The following is a 25,343-nucleotide window of genomic DNA, read 5'->3' as shown; positions in this document are numbered from 1 at the left end:
AAGGTAATATACCCTGAGATGAACAGCACTTGTGAAAACCACTTGGGAAATACAAATGTAGTCAGTGTGGAAGTGCCCACTGAAACATCATCAAATGGTTGGGTTCTAAATTCAAATCTAACTAAACCCAGCAATCCAGCTTCAGAACCCACTTAAGACAAAATACAAGAGGAGAACCCAGACATCTTGCAGGGGCTCAATAATAATTTATTACCCATTAAAAATTTTAACCTCCAGGATGACAATATACCAGAAACAGAATATTAAACCCATGCATTGCAGAAACAGCAATTAAGGAGCTAAGGACTTTACAGGCAATGCAACAATCCACTCTGGAAAATTTGCATAGGACAAGCCTTGTAACAGAAGAGACATCTCTGCAGCAGCCTGTGAAATTTGATTCCCTCCAGAACTCCAGAGTTGAACTCGATTTTCGGCTAAACCTAAAACTCATCAAAGACCACATGTCTGTGGTATTAAAATTCCCAAAGGACTATGAACAGATGCTATTGAAAATCCAAACCTGTTAGATGACACATTACTGGAATTTAAAGGTGGGAAAGAGGCAAAAGGCCCAGGTTTTTGAAACAAAAGCCTTCCTTGGGCCAGACCTCAACACTTAATTATAATTGTGCTTTATGCAAATAGGGTGATGAGAAATTCAAACTGAACAGTGCATAGCTATAGCAGTGTGAGGTCAATGAGTGAGTGTTTGAGTATGATTGTACACCTATTTCTTTTTTGAACAAAATTACAATCAAATGACTGTTGCATTACATTCTGCCTGATGAGGAGGTGTTGCAAAGCCATGATTTATGTTGAAGATGACTTTATGCATTTACTGGCTGAAAACCATTGAGTTTTAAAAGAATAAAATACCAGCTGCTAAGATGGCCACCAAGATTCAGGTAACTTTTGCAATTTTCGCACAGACTCAGGGTTACCTCAAGTCTCCAAAAAGTTCTTAATTAAATGACCATGGGTGGGTGCCCTCCCTTGAATGGACATGCTGGAGATTAGATCACTTGTGGAATTTGCACCTCCTATTATCTGTGTGTTTACCAAAGCTGAAAAGCCATGGAGCCCTGGAATCACTGTCTCTGAGCCCCTTATTTAACAAAGAGAGCTGCAGAGAAATCAATCTATCCTAAGCAGGTGTGAACAATCACCATGTATTCCCCATTGTGTAGCAATGGCTTCTAACTTTGAACCATTTGTGTGGACAATAAAAATATTGATCATGTGGTTATATGATTGAAACTGACTTTAGATTCCAAATCTTATTACTCCAAGAACCAGGGAAAGAAGTCAGTCTGGAAACCAACAGTGCAGAAGAGCCAGGGAGCAGAAAGTACTAAGTGGACACCCTCTCGCACAGCCTTCAAGTGTGTGTGTGCATGAAAAGTTGGAGGGTTTTAAAAATTATTTTGCTTAAGCAGGGTTAAGTAAAATAAACACTGTCCTCTGTTCTTTTTGAAATGTCAAGAAAAGCTGTCTGTGGGTATGTTTTACAGTCACAGCACTTAAACAGTTAAACACTCACATAATTGACGAACATATCCTTTAAGAGAATCCTGTTGCAGTCAAACAAGGAGTGGGAAAAGAAGGCAGCCTTTCTATCTTTCTCATCTGATCTTAACAATATAAATAACTCAGATCTTGGGATACCGAGTAAATTTTCAAAATTTGCTGATGATATCAAACTTGGAGAAATGGCAAACAGTGGGGATTATGTGAATTGACTGCAACAGGACATATGCTAGAAGAAAGGGTAGACAAGTGGCAGATAGAATTTAATAAAGAGAAATGAGAACTGATGCATTGTAACAGAAGGGATAGGAAGCAGCACAATTCTAAAGAGTGTGCAGGAACAGAGGGATCTGGGGGTACATGTGCATCAATCTTTGAAGGTGGAAATATGTATTGAGAGTGTGGTTAGCCAAGCATATGGGATCTTGGGCTTCAAAAATTGAGTACAAATGTTGATCCTCTATAAAGCTCTATTTAGGCCCCAGTTAGAACATTGTTTCTAATTCTGGTCAACATACTTTAGAAAAGATGTGAAGGTGCTTGAGACAGCGCACTGGAGATTTACCAGAATGGTTCCAGGGTGGGGGAGTTAGGTTAGGAAAGGCTGGGGTTGTTCATCTTGGACCAAAGGAGATTGAGGGAAATTTGATAGAGGTGTACAAGATTATGAAGGTTTAGATAAGGCAGACAAGGTGAAATTCTTAGCTGATGGCACAATGACTGGGGACAGATTTAAGATTTTGGACATGAGATGTAGGGGGTATATGCAGCGAATGGTGATTACCTGGAATTTGCTGCCCATGATGGTGGTGGAAGTGGAAACAATCAATGATATCAAAAGGAAATTGGATAGGAACATGAAGGAAATAAACTTTCAGGGCTGTGAGGAACGAGCAGGTGAGTGGGACTGACTGGATTGCTCTGCACAAAACCGGCATAGACTTGATGGGCTGAATGGCCTTCTTCTGTGTGATAAATGCCTCTATAACTCTATGATTCTAGTTTTGGACTTAACAAAATCACTTTCAAACTCAGTGTAAAATTATATTATGTTATGGTTATTCTTCCCTTTAGGCCCCTTCACTCCAAGCTTACCAAGCAGTCCTTTCTCTTTGTTCTACACTAGATCAAAAGCAACCTGTTTCCTTTGGTTGGTTCTTTGATAAACTGATCTAGAATATTATCTTGTAAATATCCCATAAATTCATTCTACACATTATTACTGGCAATTTAGTTTGCATCATTTAATTAAAGTTTAAAGTCTTCCCTGATTAATTTATTACTTTGATTACACAGGTCTCTAATTTCCCTATTTATACTCTGTCCTATCCTACAACTTGTGTTAGGAAGCCTGTAAACAACTTCCAACCATGTTTCCCAGCCCCTTCATGCCAGCAGGATCTTCCAGTCCTGCCGTCGTGGATGGAGATTTCAATGGCTTGCCGGCCCACCATTGGATGGGGGTGGGAGGGCTGGAAAATTCTGCCCTTTGTTCCACCCAAACTGATTCTACTTCTTGATTTTCTCAGCTAAGATGGAGCTGCTGTCTCTCCAACCTTCTTAACTTTTAAATTAAAAAAAATCCCCTCAGCAGCCAGGCCACCATCATGAGGGGAGCCCGTATGTAGGGCAGCTGTGGCCACAGCTGGCTGGATCGCTGGTTCCCACCCCCACCCCCACCCACCCCCACCCCCCCTAGTTTGTCACTGGAAGGCCGTGTCCAGGTAGCTGGCTTGGCCCCGATGCCACCTCTGACAATAGGTCCTAATTGGCCTTCAACTATCCTTGCGTGGTTATCTGCTGCTTGCATTTGGGTAGCTCTGACATCTCCAATCCTGCCTCCATGAAAATGGCCCAGGACAGGATGGTAAACCAGCATGTCAGCCAGCCCATTTTCCCACCTGCCTGCCTCCATGCTCATATCGCCAAGGGATTAAAAATCCTGCCTCATGTTTCTGTAATGGCTATTAGATCAAATCTATTAATTTCCATCTGTGCTATTAATTCATCTAATTCGTTGCAAATACTTTGTACTTTCAGGTTTAGTGCCTTTGACTTTTTTTAATTTTCCCTGATGTCATCATAACCACTAATGTCCTATGACCTTTGTTACTCTCGCTTTCCCTTCCTGATTCATTCTGCTTAATTTTACCCAAAATGCTTCTTCGATGTTGAGCCTTGATATTTCCCTTGCTGCTTTTGAATTTATGTTTTTTGAATCCTCCCATCCTCTTTAATAAGATTAAAACCCTGATTACTGCCCTAGGTATTTATTTGCAAGGACACTTGTTCCAGCCTGGTTTATGTGGAGCCCTTCCCAACTAGAGAAAGAAAGATGAATAGCTCTCTCTTTCTCCAGTACTGGTGCCAGTGGCCCATAAAAAGGAACCATTGTCCCCAGCACCATTCTTTCAGCCACGTATTTTACCTTTTAATCTGTTTATCCCTTTGCCAACTGGCACATAACTCGGGTAACAATCCAGAAATGATCTCTTTTGAGGTTCTGCCCTAACTCCTCAAACTCTCTCAGCCGAAAATCATTTTTAGTTCTACCTATGTCATTGGTGCTATCTGGACCACAATTAGATCCTCCGCCTCCCATTCCAAGTTCTTCTCCAGCCGCGAGGAGCTGCCTTTAATCCAGGCACAAGGCAGGATTAACCCAGACACAACCTCTGGAACTGCCTGTCGTGGCTTTACCAACTAGCGTCCACTTCCCTGGTTATACTGTCCCCTATCACTATCACATTCCTTTTCACTCCCCCTGCTTGAATGGCCTCCTGCGCCATGGTTCTGTAGTCATTTTGCCCATCCACCCTACATCTACCAAATTCCCAACTTCGTTAATGAAATACTCTTTCACAACCACTCTTTGCTCTACACTTTATCCCAGGTAACAACTTGTAGCTTTATGTTACTGTAAATATTTACAGCCCTCCACTTTGTTGCATTTGTTTAGTGTTAGTTTTCACCAGTTAGTCCCTGTATTTAGTGTGTAGCTTACACTAACCTATATATCTTTGTATTCATGCAAGTCCCATGTTGCATACTAGTTCTGAAATCTACAACAGGCATTCAGTTTGCAACCACTGTCTACAGTACCAGCCATGAATACACGCAATGCCCGTTTATTATTAGATTTAAGAATTACAAATCCTTTCCTCAATTCTCATTTTCACTGTTTACAGCTATTGCCTCTCTTGGTAGATATGAGTATTTATAGTCCCTCAATTAAGTATTGATTTTCACAAGTAATAAACTTTTTATATAGTGTTAACATTAAGTACTTACAGCTATTTTATTTAATATTAGTAATGAGTACTTACATGCCTGAAATACCCCAGTGGCTCCCTGCATCATTCCCAACTGAATCAAACAAGGCCAGTCCAATCAGAGAGATGGTTGGAGCAATTGTTAAAGGGCCAATATACCGCATTAAAAATCCAATTAAACCAGAAAATCCCACAACTATTTGGAAACAGGCTGCCACCATAACTGCTCCCTGGATCTGCAAACAATAAGATTATCAGGTTACCATGACTAGATTTGTTTTGTGCCATTAAAGCAATAAGAAAATACAAGAAAAATGAAATACCAGCATTCTGAGAATCATTGATTAACTCTTCATTAGAAGCTCCATTAGGAGCACTCTCACCTCTGAAAGACTCTGGTTCAAATTCCACTCCAGGGCTTGAGCACAAAAAAAATCAAAGCTGACACTCCAGTGCAGTACTGAGGGAGTGCTGCATTGTCAGATTGTCTTTTGGATGAGACATTGAACCAAGGTCCATCTGCCTGTTTGGGTAGATGTAAATATAGATGGACTATTTTAAAGAAGAGCAGGGGAGTTACCCCTGGTGTCCTGGCCAATATTCACCCCTTAATCAACATCACAAATACAGATTATCTGATCATTATCACATTGCCATTTATGTGACCTTACTGTGTGCAAATTAGCTTGGTCTCATTTTCTTCATTATAACAGTGAGTACACTTCAAAAAGCACTTCATTGGCTGTAAGGCTCTTTAAGGCATCAGATGGTGATGAAAAGCATTAAATAAATGCAAGTCCTACTTTTTATTAACTGCAGAAATGGAATGGGAAACATACTTTCTGCCACACTTCGTTTTGCTAGCCCAGAGTGGAGAAAAAAAAAGCATGAACTGGAACACAAACCAAATCACTCTCAGCAGGACTTGGAAAAATACAATGTTCTAGAGCCATATAAATGAGACCAAACCATCATGGTTTTCAGTCATTGTAAAAATGTAATGGACAGAAGGTAAACATTTTCACAAGTGAAGATTCATGGGAAAATGAATATAAGCATTTGGGCTGGGCCACTGTGCAAGACGAAAGAGCAGAATGTCTTTCTAACGTGCCACAACCACCTTCTCTCCCCCATCAACATCACAGATTCATACAGCACAGAAAGATTTGACCAATCATGTCTGATTCTTTGAAAGAGTACCAAAACAAAAATTTCTTCTAATATTTTTGTGAAATATTTGCTGGATGAAGGAAGGAAGGATGTGGAGTTTCTTGGGAGGGTGCAGAGGAGATTGACATTATTTGTTCCAGGAATGAGGGACTTTAAGCTGTAGAAGGTGAGGTTGTTCTCTTTGGAGCAAAGGGGATCGAGAGAAGATTTGATAGAGATATATAAGATTATGCAGGTTTATATAAGGTAGACAAGGAAAAGCTGTTCCCATTAGCTGATGGATGGAAGAACACAGATTTAAGGTTTTGGGCAATAGATGGAAAGGGGAATGTAGGGAAGAACATTGTGAGTGGGAATGACCTGGGACTTGTGCTATGAGGGTAGTAGAGGTGGGCACTTGAGGGAAGTAAACTTGCAGGGCTATGGGGACATCATGGGGGAAAGAGGGCTAACTAGATTGCTATATAGAGAGCCAGCATGGACTTGATGAGCAGAATGGTCTCCTTCTGTGCCATAATGTCTTTATGAATCAATGTTATAACTATTATGTCAACACGTGAAACTGAATTTTTTTTTATTTTGGACATCTATTATCAGAATGAAATGCTCCTGGATCAAGTCTAGCATGGATTAGATGCAAGGTAAAGCTCCCTTTACATTCCACCAATATTATCCCTTAATTATAGCCTTAGTAGAATATCCTCTTTCTACACTAAAATTATTGCTTCCTACATTGTTACGAATGTGAGTTTTTGTAAGAGGATTATGATTTGGACTATATCTTTAATTCAAGGTAAAATGGAGGAATGAAGAGTGTCATGTGATCTACTTTGAATTCTGCCTGACTACAAGTCTGGGTGGCTTAGTTACCATGGGGACAGGAGGTCCAAGGTCAGAGGGTATTGAAATGTACTTCACACCTGAAAGCAAAGGCAAGAGCAGTTGGGTTGACTGTGGATAGACTTTTGGTCTCTGAATTTTTGGAAACCAGGAAAAGAGAGAGAGAGAGAGAGAGAGAGGTCTCACAGAGACACAAGGCTGCAGCTGGTGTGGTCAGTAGAAAGGAAAAGGCTGTAAGTTCTCTGTGAGCTACCAGGCAGAATGCAATACAGTGGATGGTCTCTGGTCAAAGAGAAGCATCCTGTGTCAATCTAAAGACCTTGGAAAATTTCCCCTGGTAAAGCCGAGATGAGAAATTACCTGAGTGGACCTTACTGCTGGTAGTCAGTTCAGGGATTCTCCAGAAATTGAGGAAAGTGCCTTTTGACGGTCACTTGACATTTAGACTCAGCAAAACAGGGATATGTGGACCCACTGGAAGTTGGCAGTGAGTGTGGATTATTTTCTATAAAGACTCTAATTCTTTGGAGAGTGCGTTTTAATGTATATGGATGTGGCATGGGTTTATTGGCTACATTAAACATTTAGAAGAGTTATTGTTTCTGTAGTTTTAGAGCATTAGTTGCTTACTAAATAATGTTTCATTGATGTTGCTTTTACTTTGTCTATTGCTGTAAAAGTCCTTTAAACTGGTCATTGGGATTCAAATATTTTTTTTGAAAGTTATTGGTCTCTATGGGGATCTTAACAAATTCTCCAGGGTATAAATCCAGAGGATGGAAATGAGTAAACTGGAATTTTCCAGAGTCTAAAACAAAGATGATTTCACAGTTACTTTTGCTGTATTCATTTAAAAGTTAACATGGCTACATCTATTGCTGAAGCTTTTCTGGAAAGAGAGGATCTAACTATGAATATCTGGTAACAGTTAAAAAAGTTTAATTTGGAGGAAGTGGCAGAAAAAATTAGAAATAGATTTAAAAGTAGGAGCTAAAAAGGCAGAAATTGTTAAAGTATTGGCTCAGCACCTGAACCTTGAGGAAGAAAAGAGTAATTCAGATAGCACACAGGCTGAGTTAGTTAGACTTCAATTACAAATGAAGTAACTTGAATTTGAGAAAGAGAGAGAGAAATGAAAAAAACTTAAATTCCAATTGGAAAGAGACAAAAAAGAAAGATGAAAACTTGAGTTGGAATTCAAAAGAGGAAAAAGGAAAACTTCGGATTGCAAAGAGAGAGGAAACCATATAATTTTAACTCAATAGAGCAAACTTAGATTACCCTAACAGCAGGTAGCAGGTAGACTTGATGATAAGTTAGACTTAAATCCTGGGGCTGGATAATACTGGGCTGAGATGGCTTGCCCACTTGCAGAAGCAAAATTGGTGTGCAGCCGACATGTTCCATGCCGACCCACCCCACAGCCTTAAAGTTTTGCGGGAAGACTAAATGATGGCCAAGTCGAGCTTCCACTCCTCACTGGGGAGGAATTCCTGCCCCCTTAGAGCTGCCAACTAATCCGATTGGCTAGCGGCTCCATCAGTCCCAGCAGCACCAACAGCGGGTCAGTGGCTTCTGTCAGGACTGCAGGAGAAGAAGGAAGAAGGCCCATTGATTCCCAGAGTGGATAAGTCTAGGGCCTTGGGCAAGGGAGAATTTGGGCAGGCCAGGGAGGGGGTGGGTTTAATGCTGCGGTGGGTAGGAAGAAAGAGTGTGTTGATCTTAGGGGGGCACCCCCCAACTGGCGAAGGGCAGCCACCAAAGATTGAAACCCCCCTTTCTTCACACCCTTTGAAGAACTTTGTTTAAAAAATTGGGCTGCCCACTCCCATCCAACTGCCCACACTGTAGGCAGCATATTATCAGGGTCAATTGGCTTGATAAAAAGTGTAATTGACCCTTGATTACTTATTTGAATATGGTGGGCTTGCTGCTGATCTTGGTATGGGAGTGAGCTTGGGAGTGGGCATTAAGCTGGTGGGGGTGCGTGAAATACAACCCCTGGTTTTGATTTTGTAGGGAATACACACTTAGTGCCAAATTCAGTGAGGAAGAAGTTGAAATATATTTTGTCATTTGCGAAAATTGCTACAAAGTTACAATGGCAGCAGGAAAACTGGACAGTCTTATTGCATAGCATGTTTATGGGAAAAGCATTAGATGTGTATTCGTTACTTTCAGATATATAATCTAGTGATTATGATACACTGAAGAAAGCTGATTCCAATGCATGTGAGTTAGTTCCAGTGTTAGGGGGAATACAGTAAGAATTTATTGAAAGGGAATTACTTAGAATCTCCAGGCAGCCAGTGCCATCAAGTACATTAATAGTCAAGGCTTTCTAGGTGAACCTTGCACACCCTTAGGGTCTACAATCACCAGAAAGGCCTTGGGAGCCAGACTGGAGACAGAGGATGAAAACAAGATGGATTAAGTGTGCTCTTCAACAGATAAGGAAAGGGCAGATGATCCCAGCTTAGATAGGGGGAGACGGCTCTGCTTGGGTGAAAGGGGATATATGTACCTGGAACCAGAGATACCTGTTTAATGTAAACCCAAATGCTGACAAGGTTGGCATCTGAACAATGTTCTTGTATGTGATCAGTGATGTAAAAATAAGCTGTATATTTGTAATTTGGTAGAGTGCTACCTCAAGCTGCTTTAAGGTGGTTCTCTCCTTGCAATTGCTTGAATAAATGATAGTAATCTGTGGTTCATTTGTCAAAGATACCACAACAGTTGGCAGGATACTTGAATCAGATCCTCAGAACGACTCTGCAAAGTGGCTGAGTATATTTTATTTACCACCTGTAGCTAGTGCAGGGGGTGGGGGGGTGGGTGGGGATGAGCAGTGACAGGCAGGAGCAGAGGAAATGTGAGCTTCAATCAGTTTGACTGTCCCTGTAGGTGGAGCCTCCAAGATCCCTTTATTCCCCCCACTGCTACTTGAAGTCTTGCTTAGAGTATAAGGGTTTTAAGTCATTAAGGTTAATGTTATAGGAACATAAATATACCTTTATATATATATATGTGTGTTTGTGTGCAAGGAAGCATTTGTATGTGAGCTTTAATGTGTTTTCTTCCCTAAATTGTCATTTGTGTGTGTAGCTGAGCACTTTAGAGTTGAAAGTCCCATATTAGATTAAAGGAAAATTATACTCAAACATTCCAAAGTTTTGGGTATAAGGTTCGAGTTGAGATTTCTGGCAAAAATCACAATTTGAAGGTATTGTAAAGATAAAACAGGGTTTGCCTTTGTTTGAGATGAACCAATGATTGTACCACCCCCTTGCAGACTAGTAGGGAGTAACCCTTATCACCAACTTCCAAGCTGATTGGGATTGATACATATCAGTTAAATTAGCCCATACGAGTTGGTATTCTGAAATTCAAAAGGAATCTAGGAAAACCAAAAGGCATAAACACACAGTCTAGGTGGTTCCATTGGATAAAAAGGGGTTTCTTTTGAAGAGATGAATTAAATCGGAAAGGAAATCTGCATCCCAACAGCACTGTTATTTGAATTTGGGACAATCTTGAGATGTGAAAAGTGCAGTGTAATTTAACAGGTTATTTTTGAATAACTAGGATGCTATCTAAGGTAAAGAATGTGTTGATAAACATATGGGAATTTTAATCTGGATACAAATCAATACACATGAGAAAGAGGTCATTTTAATTTTGATAGTGTAAGTTACAGTTCTTAAAAAGTTTTTTTTAAAAATTGCACTTTGGTTCCCGATAAAGTTCTCAAAAAGGAATTTTTATTTTAAAAGGTTTGACAACAATTGATACTAATTCAAATGTAGCAAGCTTTTTGTAATTGTCAGTCTGTTCCCAAAATATAAAGTTAAGTTCAAGATGTCAAAGTTTGGCAGAAAACCAATTTTTGGCTGAATTAATGAATCTGGGATAATTCTTAAAAAAGGTCAGACAAAATTTAGTGGGTTACTTTTGAGACAATAAAATGTTGTTTGAGAAGAATATAAGGAAGCAAAACATGTCGATGCCTGATTTCTGTTTTAAAACTGTTATGAGAATACTTTATGAGAACACTAGCGTTCTCAGAACTAATGTTCTGGAGTTAAACAAAGGTAACTACATAGATTTGGCCCTAGTGGACTGGGCAGGAAGACTACAAAGTAGGACAGTTGATGAACAGTGGCAGATATTTAAGGAGATGTTCAATTCCTCCCAAGTAAAATATATCCCAATGAGGAAGAAAGATGGTAAGAGTGGGGATAAGCATCCATGGCTAAGCAAGGAAGTTAAAGATAACATAAAGGCAAAAACTAAGGCATACCAAATTGCAAAGGTCAGTGGCAGGCTGGAAGATTGGGAAACTTTTAAAGATCAACAAAGGGTTACTGAAAAAATAATAAAAAGAGCAAAGGTAAATTATGAAAGAAAACTAGCGCAAAATGTAAAAACTGATAGCAAAAGCTTCTACAAGTATATAAAAGGAAAGACAGTAGCTACAGTGAATGTTGGTCCCTTGGAGAACGAGACTGGGGAGTTAATAGTGGGAAATACAGAAATGGCAGAGATGCTTAATCGATGCTTTGCCTCAGTTGTCACAGTGGAGGACACTAGTTCCACCCCAATAGTAACAGGTGGAGCAGAGGATAAAGAGAAGGAGGAACTTAGGACAATCACCATCACTAGAGAAAAAATACTGAGCAAAGTATTGGGATTCAAGGGTGACAAGTCCCCAGGACCTGATGGCCTACATCCCAGGGTCTTAAAGGAAGTGGCAGCAGAGATAGTGGATGCATTGGCTATAATATTCCAAAATTCCCTGGATTCTGGAAAGGTTCCAGTGGATTGGAAAAATGCTAATATCACACCCTTATTCAAAAAGTGGGGGAGGCAGAAAGTAGGAAACTGTAGACCAGTTAGTTTAACGTCTTTCGTTGGGAAATTGTTGTAATCCATTATTAAGGGAGTAGCAATGAGGCATTTAGAAAGTCAAAATGCCCCATCAGAGTCAGCATGGTTTTATGAAGAGTAAGTCATGTTTGACTACTTTGCTAGAGTTCTTTGGAGGTGTGACAAGCAAAGCGGATAATGGGAATCCTGTAGATGTAGTATATCTGGACTTCCAGAAGGCCTTTGATAAGGTGTCACACAAAAGATTAATACACAAGATAAGATCACACGGAGTTAGGGGTAATATATTAGTTTGGATAGAGGATTGGCTAACTAACAGAAATCAGAGAGTTGGGATAAATGAGTCTTTTTCTGGATGGCAAGCTGTAACTAGTGGGATGCCACAGGGTTCGGTCCTTAGGCCCCAACTATTTACAATCTATATGAATGACTTGGATTCAGGGATAGAAGGTACTATAGCTAAATTTTCAGATGACAGCAAAATAGGTGGGAAAGTAAGTTGCAATGAAGAAATAGGAAATTTACAAATGGATATGGACAGGTTAGGTGAATGGGCCAAAATTTGGCAGATGGAGTTTAACGTGGATAAGTGTGAGGTTATCCATTTTGGTCGGAAGAATAAAAAGGTGACTTATTATTTAAGTGGAGAGAAACTTCATAATGCTTCAGTGCAGAGGGATCTGGGTGTCCTCGTGCATGATTCACTGAAAGCTAGTATGCAGGTACAGCAGGTAATAAGGAAGGCAAATGAAATTTTGGCATTTATTGCTAAAGGAATAGAGTATAAAAGTAAGGAAGTGTTGTTGCAACTGTACAAGGCTTTGGTGAGACCGCACCTGGAGTACTGTGCATAGTTTTGGTCCCCTTACTTGAGGAAGGATGTATTTGCACTGGAGGCGGTTCAGAGGAGGTTCACTAGATTGATTCCAGAGATGTGGGGCTTGTCTTATGAGGAGAGATTGAGTAGTTTAAGTCTATACTTGCTAGAGTTTGGAAGGATGAGAGGAGATCTAATTGAGGTATATAACATGCTAAATGGGATAGACAAAGTAGACGTGGAGTGGATGTTTCCCCTTCTGGGGCATCTTAGAATGAGAGGCCATAGTTTTAGGCTAAGGGGTAGTAGATTTAAATCAGAGATGAGGAGGAATTACTTTTCTCAAAGGGTCATGAATCTGTGGAATTCACTACCTCAGAGTGCAGTAGATGCCAGGACGCTGAATAAATTTAAGGAGGAGATGGACAGATTTTTAATCAGTAATGAGTTGAAAGATTACGGGGAGAGGGCGGGAAATTGGAGTTGAAGCCGAAATGAGATCAGCCATGATCTAATGGATGGTGGAGCAGGCTCCAGGGGCTGTATTGCTTACTCCTGCTCCTAATTCTTATGTTCTTATTATGTTCTTATTGGACTGTAAAGTCTCTCCAGACAACCTGAATAAGGTGAGATGGTAGATATTGCATGTGTAAGATGGTATGAGGAAAGGATTAAGGGTAGGAGAAAGAGTTAGGGAAAGAGGACACAATATACAAACTGTTTTAAGGGAACTGAATTTTATAATTTGGCCATCAGCTGACATATTGGAACTGCACAGAGGGAGATAAGCAAAGATCTAGAGCCAGGCATGGAATAGTAAATATGGCCTAAAGAGTAAGGAAACATTTTAAATGATCAAGACAATAGAGAAACTGACCTCAAGAGAATCTTAGGATGATCATGGTCAGGGAAAAAAAACTTAAAAGTGAAACTATGTGGAATCTGTAGTTGAGGCAATTGAAGGGTAAGGAGAAATAATACTTAACAACAATTTACCACAAGATGGATATAGGTAAAGGGAAAGCTGGAAAAAGGCTAAATAGATGTATTACTGATTATATTAATGTGCCTACAAAAAGTAAAACCACAGGATTAACATCCTGATGACAGGCGGAGTTAAGTGGCTCCCAGAGAGAACCATCACTGGAAGTGAAGATACTCAATATCTTTGTTGTGGTATTTTTTTGACAAATACACCACACCAGAAACTTACAGGCAAAAGCTTAGAAATTTAAAGAGACAGAATCAGACTTCTGTGGGATCTGCTAGAGAAAAGGAAATGATATTTGATAGGTAGCATGGGGCTATGAATATTGATCAATGTTTTGAAAACCTTAGGCAATGTTAATGGAAGAATTTAAAAATAGTGTCCCTTTAGAAATAAGGTCCCATCTAGAAGGCCATAAATTTTCTATGTTAAGGGCCACTGCAATTACGGCTGATGACTATGAGTTGTCACACAAACATGTGAGTAGCAGCAGAGCGTGAGCAATAGTGTCAGATGAGCTGGGACATGCTTATGAAATGTGAAAAAATTATTTATTTGTTTAATAAAGCCTTCAGGAAACCTCATCAAGCCCATAGATAAGGTTTCCTGAAAAATTGCGAAGGCCGCTTGGGTTCTTCACCTGCCTGCCAAACTTAAGATTGGATGGGCAGCCCTGTTAATTATCTGAATTGGTATTTTATTGGTCTTAACAAGCCTTTGACAATTGGACGGGTGCACAGTCGCCTCTGGCAGGCGCCTGCCAAATGAAAAATCTGAATGACGTGTGGTGTCATTGGGACACACGCTCGATGTCACCGTGCGTCATTTTACACGTCAGCATGCCAGACCCCGCCCCCACACACCAATGTGAAAATTCTGGCCATGGTTCCATTTCCAGTATAGTTGTGAGAATTGTGGTGAAGTTTCCTATTCATGATGTTTATTTTATACTAGGAAATCACCTTGCTGGAGATAAAGTCTCCAGTGATGTCAGACAAGTCCAGTGAAGCTATTGAAATTGAAAATGTACATGGTAAATCAACAATGTGCAAAAATCCATAAGTATCTGTATGTTTTCAACTTACTGTTTCAACTAAAGATGTGTCCAAAGAATCAAAAGTTCAGACTACTGATGTTAAAGGAACAGTGAAATATCAAATGGACAATAATGAGTTAATAGCAGCTAGAAATGAATTCAAGCTGTCTGAATTAAACCTGCTGGCAGAACCTAAGCAACAGGTGTCGAAGCAGATAGCAGCAGCAATTAAAGCTGATGTTGGGACAAAGGAAATCATTGCTTTAATACTCAATGACTCCGCTGTAACTAATACTGATACCATAGAGCTAAGAGGAAGGATATTTTTTCTTGAACCATTTTTGTTTCATTTTCTGTTGAAACTTCTAAATGAAGAAGCAGTTGCTCTTGCTAGAAAAAAAAACTAGGCAAAGCCTTACTGAATGGGGAAAAAAAATGAGAAAACTTTGTGAACTGACTATAAAAGGCTATCAAAGTTTTTTGGCTGATCCATTGAAATAGCCTTAATGAAGTTCTTTAAGCACCTAAGGAGGATTTTACTTGGCCAAAGGATGAACTGTTTGCACAGAAAGATGCAGCACTAAAACTGTTTCTCCTGAAGGAAAACATTGAAAGTTTGAATTATGGGAAGTAACTTAAAGATTAAAAATAATCCTGATTTAAAGAGGAGGACAATGCAGCTGTATGACTGGCTGAGACTTTCTTTATAGACTTAGACTCAAAAAACCTCCAACCATGAAAGGGAATGGAGATGCGGAGTTAAAATCTGAACTGGGTAGTTCAAAGACTGTGTTAAAAATTCAAAATCCTGATGACGGTGCTGTGTCTGTTTTCAAAGAAGAACAAAACGAATTACTGAATCCAGAAGGTAAGAAGCATAATGACAGAGAATTTCTCCTGGGTTTACGATACACACCTGCTGGTACCAGACAACCCAAGGGATTATCAGAGGTCAGTAATGCTGTTCTTGACAAAGTTAACCAGCCCAAACCAAGTATACAATTTTCTAGTCCGGGACTTGAGAACACTGTAAAACCTACTCGAAATGAGAAAGGAGATTTTCTACGATGAATGACAGAAAGCAAAGCCACCAGTAGTACAATGAACTCTTGTTTGGAAGAATATTGGAATTCCAGGAATGCCTATGTACTGAACTTTAAATAAAAACAAAAAAACTGCAGATGCTGGAAATCCAAAACAAAAACAAAAACAGAATTACCTGGAAAAACTCAGCAGGCCTGGCAGCATCGGCGGAGAAGAAAAGAGTTGACGTTTCGAGTCCTCATGACCCTTCGACAGAACTGTCGAAGGGTCATGAGGACTTGAAACGTCAACTCTTTTCTTCTCCGCTGATGCTGCCAGACCTGCTGAGTTTTTCCAGGTAATTCTGTTTTTGTTTTTGTACTGAACTTTAAATCCTAATTTTCACATGAATTGGGTGTTATGGGTTAAGCCTTATAACAATGTCACGATAAACTGTTTAATGGTGATATGTGACAACAAAGGAGAAAATTTTACCTGTATTGTGTTTAGTAGGTTAGTTGACCAGGTGTTACCAATGGCATATTTTTGTTGTCTTGTTGAAAAATTATTACTTCAGAAATAATGCAAGGTTTTCTCAAGTTTTGTTAATGTTTTTGTTAATATGTTTTGGATTGTATCTTTATTTCAAAGAAAAATAGAGGAATGAAGAGGATCATGTGAACGACTTTGAATTCTGCCTAACAACAAGCCTGTGTGGCTTGGTTACCATGGGGAGAGAGGGGTTCAGGTCAGAGACTGTTAAAATGTATGTGTCATGTTTCACATCTGAAAACAAAGTCCAGACTAGTGGGCTGATTGTGGACAGACTTTTGATCCCTGAATTTTTGTACAGATGTGGAGAGATAGAGAGAGAAGTCTCACAGAGACAAAAGGTTGCAGCTGTTGTGATCAGTGGAATGGAGAAGGCTGCAAGTCCTGGGTGAGCTACCAAGTGGAATGCAGGAGGGAGGATAGTCTTTGGTCAAAGAGACTCATCCCACAGCAATCTAAAGACTTTGGAAGATTTGCCATGGTGAGGCCAGGAGGAAACATCGCTGGAGTGGGTCTGCTGATAGTCAGTTCAGGAATTGTCTGAATTGTCAAAGGGAAGTGTCTTTTGATGATCATGGGGTGTTACAACTTGGCAAAATGAGAAGACATGAATCCATTGGAAGCTGGGGATGACTGCGGACTGTTTCCTTTAAAAGCTACAATCCTGTGGAGAGTGTGTTGTAATGTATATGTATGTGGCATGAGGTTATTGGCCAGGTTAAAACATTAATAAGGGTTATTGTTCCTGTAGTTTAGAGTATTAGTTGATTACCAAGTAATGTTTAGTTGCTGTTGCTTTTAGTATGTTTGTTACAATATGAGTCTTAACACTTCAAAGCTTCTTGTGCAATTCCTTTTAAGTTGGTCACTGGGAATTCAAATATCTTTTTAAAAATTATCTATCTCCACGGGGATCATAACAACATCGTCTATTGAGTGAAATTACAAATGTAATGTTACATTAGAAGCTAGGACCTATTAAGAACTAGGTTAAGTCTGTCAAACTCCCTTGCTGCTAGAGAAAGTTTTCAGCTCATTAGTCTGGACTAGAAGTCAAACCCAGGCCCAAGACGTGAAAGGTCACTAGTCCACTGTGCTAGACAGTCTCCTGAAAAATAGATTTCTGTTTTCAGAATAAAGTACCTCTCGTATGCGTGTCTGCCAAATTTCAATGAAGATAGGATCACTGACGTTGACTAGTGTCTTGTTGTAGGTCCATTCTGGGCATTTGTACTGGGGCAAAGACAGCATGGCCACAGTAGGAGTTAGGAAAGCAAATGTCCCTCCTTGAAGAATTGGCAATCTGAAACAAACGTAGCAAATTGGTCAATTCTTCTTGTTACAGCAGATGCTACAAATTCCTGCAATTTTTGGGGAAGTTAATTTCATTGAAGGGCCTGAAATATTTTGATCCCAGCATAAATGTTGGCATTGGCTCTTAGGCGACATCTGCTGTTGACCCCACCAAACTATCTGGGAATCTGAGAGGCTCCCTGTTTATTTAAAGTTAGCAGGTGCCCTGTTGGCACATTGTCTGTGCCCACCAAAACTAGTGGGGATACAAGAGACTCATAAATTTCTAAATCAATGCCAAACAGCTGTAAAATTTCCAAATTCAGGAATATCAGGCACTCCCACTGCAATATCAGTGCAAGGTCAATGTACAATAACTGTTATAGATTAGGTTAGGTCCAACTGTTGGCTAGACCCAATCTTGCTGGCACTGTACCTGATAATTCACTGGAAATTATTGATGTTAATATGACAAGTTATGAAAAAAATATTGAACATATCAACACTGATAGAAAAAACTTCTGAATTGTTTGGCATTGTATATTTTAAAAATGTTCCCAACCAATCATGACTAGGAATATGGGAACAGGATTAGGCAATTCAGCCTGCCTCACAATTCAGTGAGATTTTGGCTGATCTGTTTCTTAACTGCACCTACCTGCCTTGGCTCCATATCCTGTTATACCTTTGTTTAGCAAAATTCTATCAATCTCAGATTTCAAATTATTAATTGAGCTAGTATCTATTGCTTTTTGTGGCAGACAGTTCCATACTTCTGCCACTCTTAAACTCTCATTTCCTAACTTCTCGGCTTAAAACTTGGTTCTAATTTTGAGAATACGCCCCCTACTCATAGACTCATTTTCCAATGGAAATAGCTTTTCCCTACCTTATTCTTTATTAACTTGAAAATGTCGATCATCTCACCCCTTCGCCATTTCCGTTTCAGGGAATACAACCCTGGTTTGTGTAATCTCTCCTTGTAATCCAAACTTTGGAGCATCATTCTGGTAAATCTATGCTTCCAAAGTCAATTGCCTTTCCTAAGATGTGAGTCCAGAATGGAACTCACTCTTCAGGTTTGGTCTAACTATGGCTTTGTATTGATGTAGCATAACTTATTACCTTTTTGTAATCTGGAGCTCTAAGATATAAAGGCTAACATTCTAATGTTTTGACAGTCTAAGACTGAATGGCTCTCTGCCACTTGTTATGGAAACTGTGGTGACAAATTAGACAAAGATTAGTTTTGATTGTTTGACACAGGTAAAGATTACAATCTGTTGCTGTCTTACCTGACTCCGAAAAGAACTTGAAGTAGCGTACACATTCCTGACACAAAGAATATAGTGCTGATAAGGTAGCTTTGGGTGACATGGTCATGTTGCAAGCAGAGCTCTCGAGACAAAAGGAGGGGGATGGCTACAGTACCGCCCAAAGCAGTCAGATAATGCTGGGGAAAATTTCATTACAAACAGATTGTTAATCAGAAGCAAAATACCATGGATTCTAGAAATAAGAACAGAAAATGCTGGAAATACTCAACAAAATCAGCGTCTGTGGAGAGAACAGTTAAGCTTTCAAGTCAATGATCTTTTGTCCGAACTGGAGAAAGTTAGAAATGTAACAGGCTTTAAGCAAGTACAGAGGCAGCAAATTAGGAGGAAAGAACAAAAGGAAAAGTCCATGACAGGATAAGAGGCATGACAGATTAAACGGCAAAAGGGATAATGGTGCAAGGCATAAGAAGATGATAATGCAACAAGTCAAGAAACAAAACATGGTTCTAGAGGAGGTGTAACTGAGAAAGCAGAATCATCACTAACAGCTGCTATTCAAAAACAAAGAATTTAAAACAGGCTTGTTTTCGATTTTCTTTAAAATTATTAATGATGAGTGACTTTGTCTCTTTCTTCCTTCTTTAGTTAATATTGAAGGAACATTGTCCCTTGTAAAATTTGCAAGGAAAACCTTTATTTCATCTATTTGTCATTAAACATTGTAAAATGTCACAGCATAATTTGTGGAGATACAGTTCTTAATTTTGTCTGCCCCTTCTCCAAAATGCCAGCACAGAGAGAGGAAGATTAACTGCTTCTTACCACTATCTACTAACCATTGATGTAAAATTTTGTGAGGGAGAATTCCCATCAGGTTTTCCGAATGCCCAACAATAACTTCCATGAAAGATTGGTGGAAAACTTGGGGCAGGATTTTCCCGTCGGCAAGCGGGGGCGGGGCCAGCTTGCCAATGCATAAAATGACACGTGGTGACATAGGGTGGAACTCCCGAAGTCACCGCACCGCATTTAAATTTTCAGGTAGGCGAGGGCGCAGCAAAATCAACTGTGTGCCCGCCGACCCGTCAATGGCCAATTGAGGCCATTAACAGAGTCATTAAGCTAATTAATGGACGTGCCCGGCCAAACTTAAGGTTGGCAGGCAGGCCAGGAGCCCTGGTGGGCTTCAGAAAAAGCATGAAACCTCATCCACGGCGGGATGAGGTTTCCTGTAGGTTTAAAAGATTTAATTAAAGTTTTTTTAAAAAGTTTTGGACATGTCCCAACTCGTGTGATGGTATCACATGAGGGAACAAATCAGGGATATTTTTTTCTCTATTTTTAATATTTTTGACAGTAGCAGCACTTTAGCCTCATGGGGATGAGTGCGCTCTTACGTGCGCATGCATGAAAGAGCACACTCTCAGGTTTAGGGATTCACCCCCCCACTGCCCGTACAGGGAGTTCTCAGCGCTTCTGTGTGGATGTCATGCTGGGTGGGCCTTAATTGGCCCACCCAGATAAAATGGCAGCGTGCCCCTGATCGGGGGCACCGATTGGAGGCGTGTCTCTTGTGTGCCCAGACTTCAACTTCCCCCCCATAACGGGGGGGAATATCCTGCCCTTGGAGAATCAGTTGTTCACGGTATTTTTGCCGTTTCCACTAAACCTCCACCAAAAGATATGGCATGAGATTGGGAGAAACCTCACAGAAAATCCAGACGTGTGTGGTTAAATATTAAGTGAGAAAAGAATAGATTTGGGCATTGATGCCCCTGCGATTGAACAGCCAGTTGACATTCAGCCTCCTTTGCATTTTCTTTCCTTCTCTTTCTTTATTTTCCCCTCCCTGTTTTATTCTCTATCAGAGTTCCACCATGACCTTGTGCGCATAATTGAGGCTAGAATTTCAGTGCAATATTGAGGGACCTTGTGCATTGTTCGCAGATGTTTAAATGGATCTAAGATATCTAGTGGCATTACTCAAAAAGCAAACAATGTCCTAGCCAACAGCTATTCATCAACCAAAACAGTAAAAACATTAGTTGATCATTACCCAAAATGCTTTTTCTTGGATTTAGCTATATGTAAATAGGTTACCATATTTACCTCTTTAACAACAGTAACTATACTTCATAAATAATTCATTAGTTGTGACATCTTTATTTTATTTAGTTATTGACATCGATGGCAAGACAGGTACTTATTGCCAACACCTAGAAGCTCTCAAAAAGGTGGTCGTGAACTGCCTTCTTGAACCACTGCAGCAGACAGCCTGGTGTCAGTATACCCACTATTAGTGGTATTAGAGAAGAAGTTCCAGGATTTTAAACCACCAACAATGATGGAATGGTGAAATAAGCCCAGGTCAGGATGGTGCATGGCTAGAGGGGAACTTGGAGGTGATAGTTTTCCCATGCACCTGATGTTTTTGTCATAGATGGCAAAGGTTATGGGGAGAATCCTCGGCTTGGCGAGCGGGGGTGGGTAAAATGACACGGGGTGACGTTGGGCGTGCATCCCAACGTCACCATGCGTCATTTGGATTTTCAGTTCGGCCATTTAACTAACAATTAAAATAATTTAAGGAGCTGCCCATCTAACCTTAAGGTTGGCAGGCAGGCTAAGAGCCCAGGTGGCCTTTGCATTTTTCATGGAATCTTATCCACGGGCAGGATGAGGTTTCATGAATGATTTTAAATTTTCTCAAAAATTTTTTATTGAAATTAATGCACGTGTCCCAGCTTAAGTGACAGTTTCTCATGAGGGGACATGTCATAAAATTTTTCCAACACTTTATTGAACTGTTAAAACTTAAAACTAACCTCCCTGAGGGATCCCTATGCCTCGGGGGATTCCTGCACACTTTCATGCGTATGCGCCAAAGAGCGCACTCCTGACTCCAGGAACCCACCCCCGCCTGCACAGGGAGCGCTCAGCGCTTCCAGGTGCACATTATGCTGGGCGGGCCTTAAATGACCAGTCCACGTAAAATGGTGGCGCCCAGCTGATCAGGAGCGCCACCATCAGATCCGTGCCCACCCTTGCCCGCCTGCACACAACCCCCCCTAACAGGGGAAAATTCTACCCCATATGTTTTTGGGGTGCTGGCAGAAAAGTCTCGACAAGCTGCTGCAGTGCACCCTATAGATGGTACACACCACAGATACAATAAACCTGAGCACATGGAAGGTAAAATATATTTTTTCCATGCTTTGGCTGTCTTATTGCCTCCCTCTGTTTCTTACCTGAGCACCAAGAAGTATGCATAAATACCAGGGAGGAACATCAGTGACATAGTATGTCATCTTTTTTATGCTCTCCTTAGGTGAAGAAAGATTGTTGTCCTCCATATTATCCGGTGTGCTGGTGTAATGAGTGCATCCATCTTCATTCTAAATCATAATTAAAAATGAATACTCCGGCAAAACAACTGAAATTAATTTAAAAGTGCTCTACATTAAAACTACTTGTCTCACGTCCTTTTTGACTTAATATTTAACATTTTTGCCATGTAGGCTTTGCAGAAAAGAAATTGAGCAACATGCAAAAGATTTAATCAGCTGGGTAAGATAATTAGTTACTGGGTGTATCAGAATTTGGTTTGGAGCACAGGCTGACTGTAGAAGTGCCAAGTGTTTGATTTTAGATATAATTCAGTTATCACTGCAAACCTTATTTTTGTTGCACAGATATAGCACTTTAAAATTCTGCTGCCTATTTGAAATAACAGAGTAAACTAATTTCAGGGTATGACCCTCCACCCATTCTCTACCCTCCTTTCCTGAAGGCAAGGATCCAGACTGGGATACAGTTTCACAGTGTCACCTATCCTTAGTACCATACCTAAGAAGCCATTCTCATGCTTGAATCTTGGCAATCAGACTGGGTGGGCTTTTAAATGGTAGAGTGCAGCACAGCCCATTCCTCCCTCACATTGTACATGCACACTTTCTGGCGCAAGTCATTAGAAAGTATTCATGAGCATTAGTTCTACCTTTTTTACCATGCCAGCCAGTGGCATTGAAGACAAATCTGGCATTCCCAGGTTGCCCTGGCTGAGGTCATGAAACTCAGTATAGCTGGAGGCTGCCTCATCCCCTGATCAATGTAGCTGAGTAAAGTAAAGACAAAAGTGCTGGAAATACTCAGCAGGTCAGGCAGCATCTGTGGAGAGAAACAGAGTGAATGTTTCTGGTGGAGATGATATTTCATCAGAATTCTGTGTTCTGAGGAAAGGTTATCTCGACCTGAAATGATAATTCTGTTTCTCTCCACAGATGCTGCCTGACTTGCTGAGCTTATCCAGTATTTTTTTGTTGCTAGTTTCAGATTTTCAGCACCTGGAGTATTTTCCTTTTACTATGGCTGAGTGATAACCCGGAGAATGCATATTAAAGCTGATTCTCTGAAGAAGCTGAAAGAAAAGAGATCTACGAGATAGAGTCTGCAACATCAAGCAACTTAGGAGCTGCCATTTGGTAATGTGTAGGATACTGCACAGAAAGTGCTTTGTTAACAGAAACTTGAAACATGACACGATTTACAGAACAATTGCCTCATTTATCAGCTCCACAATTACAAAACAAAAACCCTGTGATAGGTAATACATCTATTTCTGGTATAAACCTTCCCCAGACATTGAACTAAGGAAGGAAAACAATCTCCTTTTGTGTGCCTGTAGTTGCAAGGCAACATTAAACAAGGCCTGTGACTTGATGGCTAGTATGTGAATAATGTCCTCGTGGCTGGATGCAACCACGTATCCAGCATTTTATTTTGTAAGTTTATTAGGATTGGAGTGGATCAAAGGATTGGTGCATACCAGGAAACCCTCCTGCTTTCTTAACCATGCTTAGTACATGTGGGACAGGATCACTGGGAAAGGGTTAAGGAGAGCATACTTTCAAATGTATGGATTCTCATACTAACATAAAAGGAAATTTGGATGACTAACCCTAACAGCTAGCAAAGAAATCATGTTTCAATACAAATGAGCCACGATTACATAGTTCATCAATTAGCACACATATTTTTCTTACTTTTTGTTAATATTTAATGGAACTTAATTGAATTAACAATGTGAAAAACAAACTCATTATCTCAGAAAACAACTGATACTTACTATATATCCATAATTATCTAGCCCGTTGACTTCTTTCTCTGAAGACATCACAAGTTAGACCCGTCTGTACAATTGAAAATGCCCACAAGCAATTCTTTCAGAAGGACAGGCAGCAAACATTTAATCCCAGATAATCTCAGGGAGTGACATAGGACCGGACTAAAATTTGTGATAAAGTTTCTTTTTTAAAAAATATTGTTCCACGCCTGGAGATACTTGCTCACAAAAAAGTTACTCCCTATAGTTCTCCAGGTAAAGACCATCATTCCTGTGAGAGTGCAGAAAAGTGAAAGGACTGACTAAAATTTGCAGTAATAGCCTGAAAAAGTACAGCCCAAACACAGCAAACAAGTATTGAGTGTAAAGTCTGATTAAACATTGAACCTCACTGATTTGAACAGAGCTGCAGCTCATAAGCACTCAGCTCACTGTAATAGATTAAACCTGCTATGCAATGACACTCACATGTATCATATAAGCCACTCCTTCTTTCATAATGCAAAATAAAAATGAAATGCTTACTGCACAGGGCTATAAAGTGGCATTATTACAATCATTAAAATAAATTGCTACGTAGATAAAAGCAGCGGGAGTGACAGCTTAGCAGAAATTCAGAGAGAAGGTCAGAAAAATTAGGACATTTTTCAACCTGGTGGAAATGAAAGTTTGTCCAGCGAATCCACAGCACCAATTTTGTACCTGAGAAAACCTAGGTTGAAAACCTACCCAATACATCAGGGAAGTAGGTTCAGGCCTGAAATTTGTACACCACCCTCGCTGTTACTTAAATTCCTGCTATTGCCCTTACTGCCTCCCTTCTGTCTGTACATCCATAAAATTCAAGCACAGGAACAAGCAGACAACAATTTCACTATATTGCCTGGAAAAATTATGATGGAATAATGACCTGAAGCCATATCTGGCACCGAAGTAAATGCGTATACATGTTATACATCACATGGACATTCCTATATTACTTTGTTAACCTGGAAAGATGCCATCTTCTTTAGACTCTGAATCACAAGTCATTCTGACTGAAAAATCAGTATTTCACTGGGAAGTGATTTCTGTGCTAAGCCAGGGAGAAGATGTATTTCTGAAGTTTTTCACCTGTAACCAGATTTTACGTTCAAACAGGAGAATGACAACTTAAAGGCTGTTTTTCATAGAAGGTTCAGGAGCAGCAAACAAGTGAACCAATCCAAGTCTTGTAGGTTCCTATAGCATTAATCTCAAGAGACCAATTGCAAAACCAGGTAGTTACTTTTCTTCAAATTGTTCCCTACACAGCAGCTTATTTTAGGGAGAGTTAAATTTTGTTTCTGTGTTGGTGTTTCAGGGTGTGAAAAATCTAATAGATACAATGCTAGTATATCTGTTGATCAGTCTTCCATTGATAAGTCAGTGCTCAGGTCCATGACCTAGCACAAATGAGGATCCATCTTCACGAAGCCATCCTCTCTCCAGATGGTAGCTCATGTTACTTTTTGAAGCAGCCTCCTCAGATACCTCACAAGAACATAAGAA

At 40.0% G+C, this 25,343-nt stretch overlaps 1 protein-coding gene across 1 annotated transcript in view; it reads right to left on the bottom strand.

Moving 5' to 3' along the window:
- zgc:110789 (Xan_ur_permease domain-containing protein) overlaps positions 1–23,864 on the bottom strand; it is a 71,369-nt gene extending 47,505 nt beyond the window's left edge. The window contains exons 1-5 of the mRNA XM_041216183.1: positions 23,813–23,864; positions 21,940–22,079; positions 18,707–18,864; positions 17,262–17,421; positions 4,857–5,038 (exon numbers count right to left, since the gene is read on the bottom strand). Coding sequence (XP_041072117.1) covers positions 4,857–5,038; positions 17,262–17,421; positions 18,707–18,864; positions 21,940–22,079; positions 23,813–23,864 — 692 coding nt within the window. The remainder of the gene's footprint in view (positions 1–4,856; positions 5,039–17,261; positions 17,422–18,706; positions 18,865–21,939; positions 22,080–23,812) is intronic.
- Positions 23,865–25,343: the final 1,479 nt, after the last annotated feature.

This window comes from Carcharodon carcharias, chromosome 21 (genome assembly GCF_017639515.1).
Source record: "Carcharodon carcharias isolate sCarCar2 chromosome 21, sCarCar2.pri, whole genome shotgun sequence".
NCBI classification, from domain to species: Eukaryota; Metazoa; Chordata; class Chondrichthyes; order Lamniformes; family Lamnidae; genus Carcharodon; species Carcharodon carcharias.
This window is presented reverse-complemented; position numbering and strand designations above follow the sequence as displayed.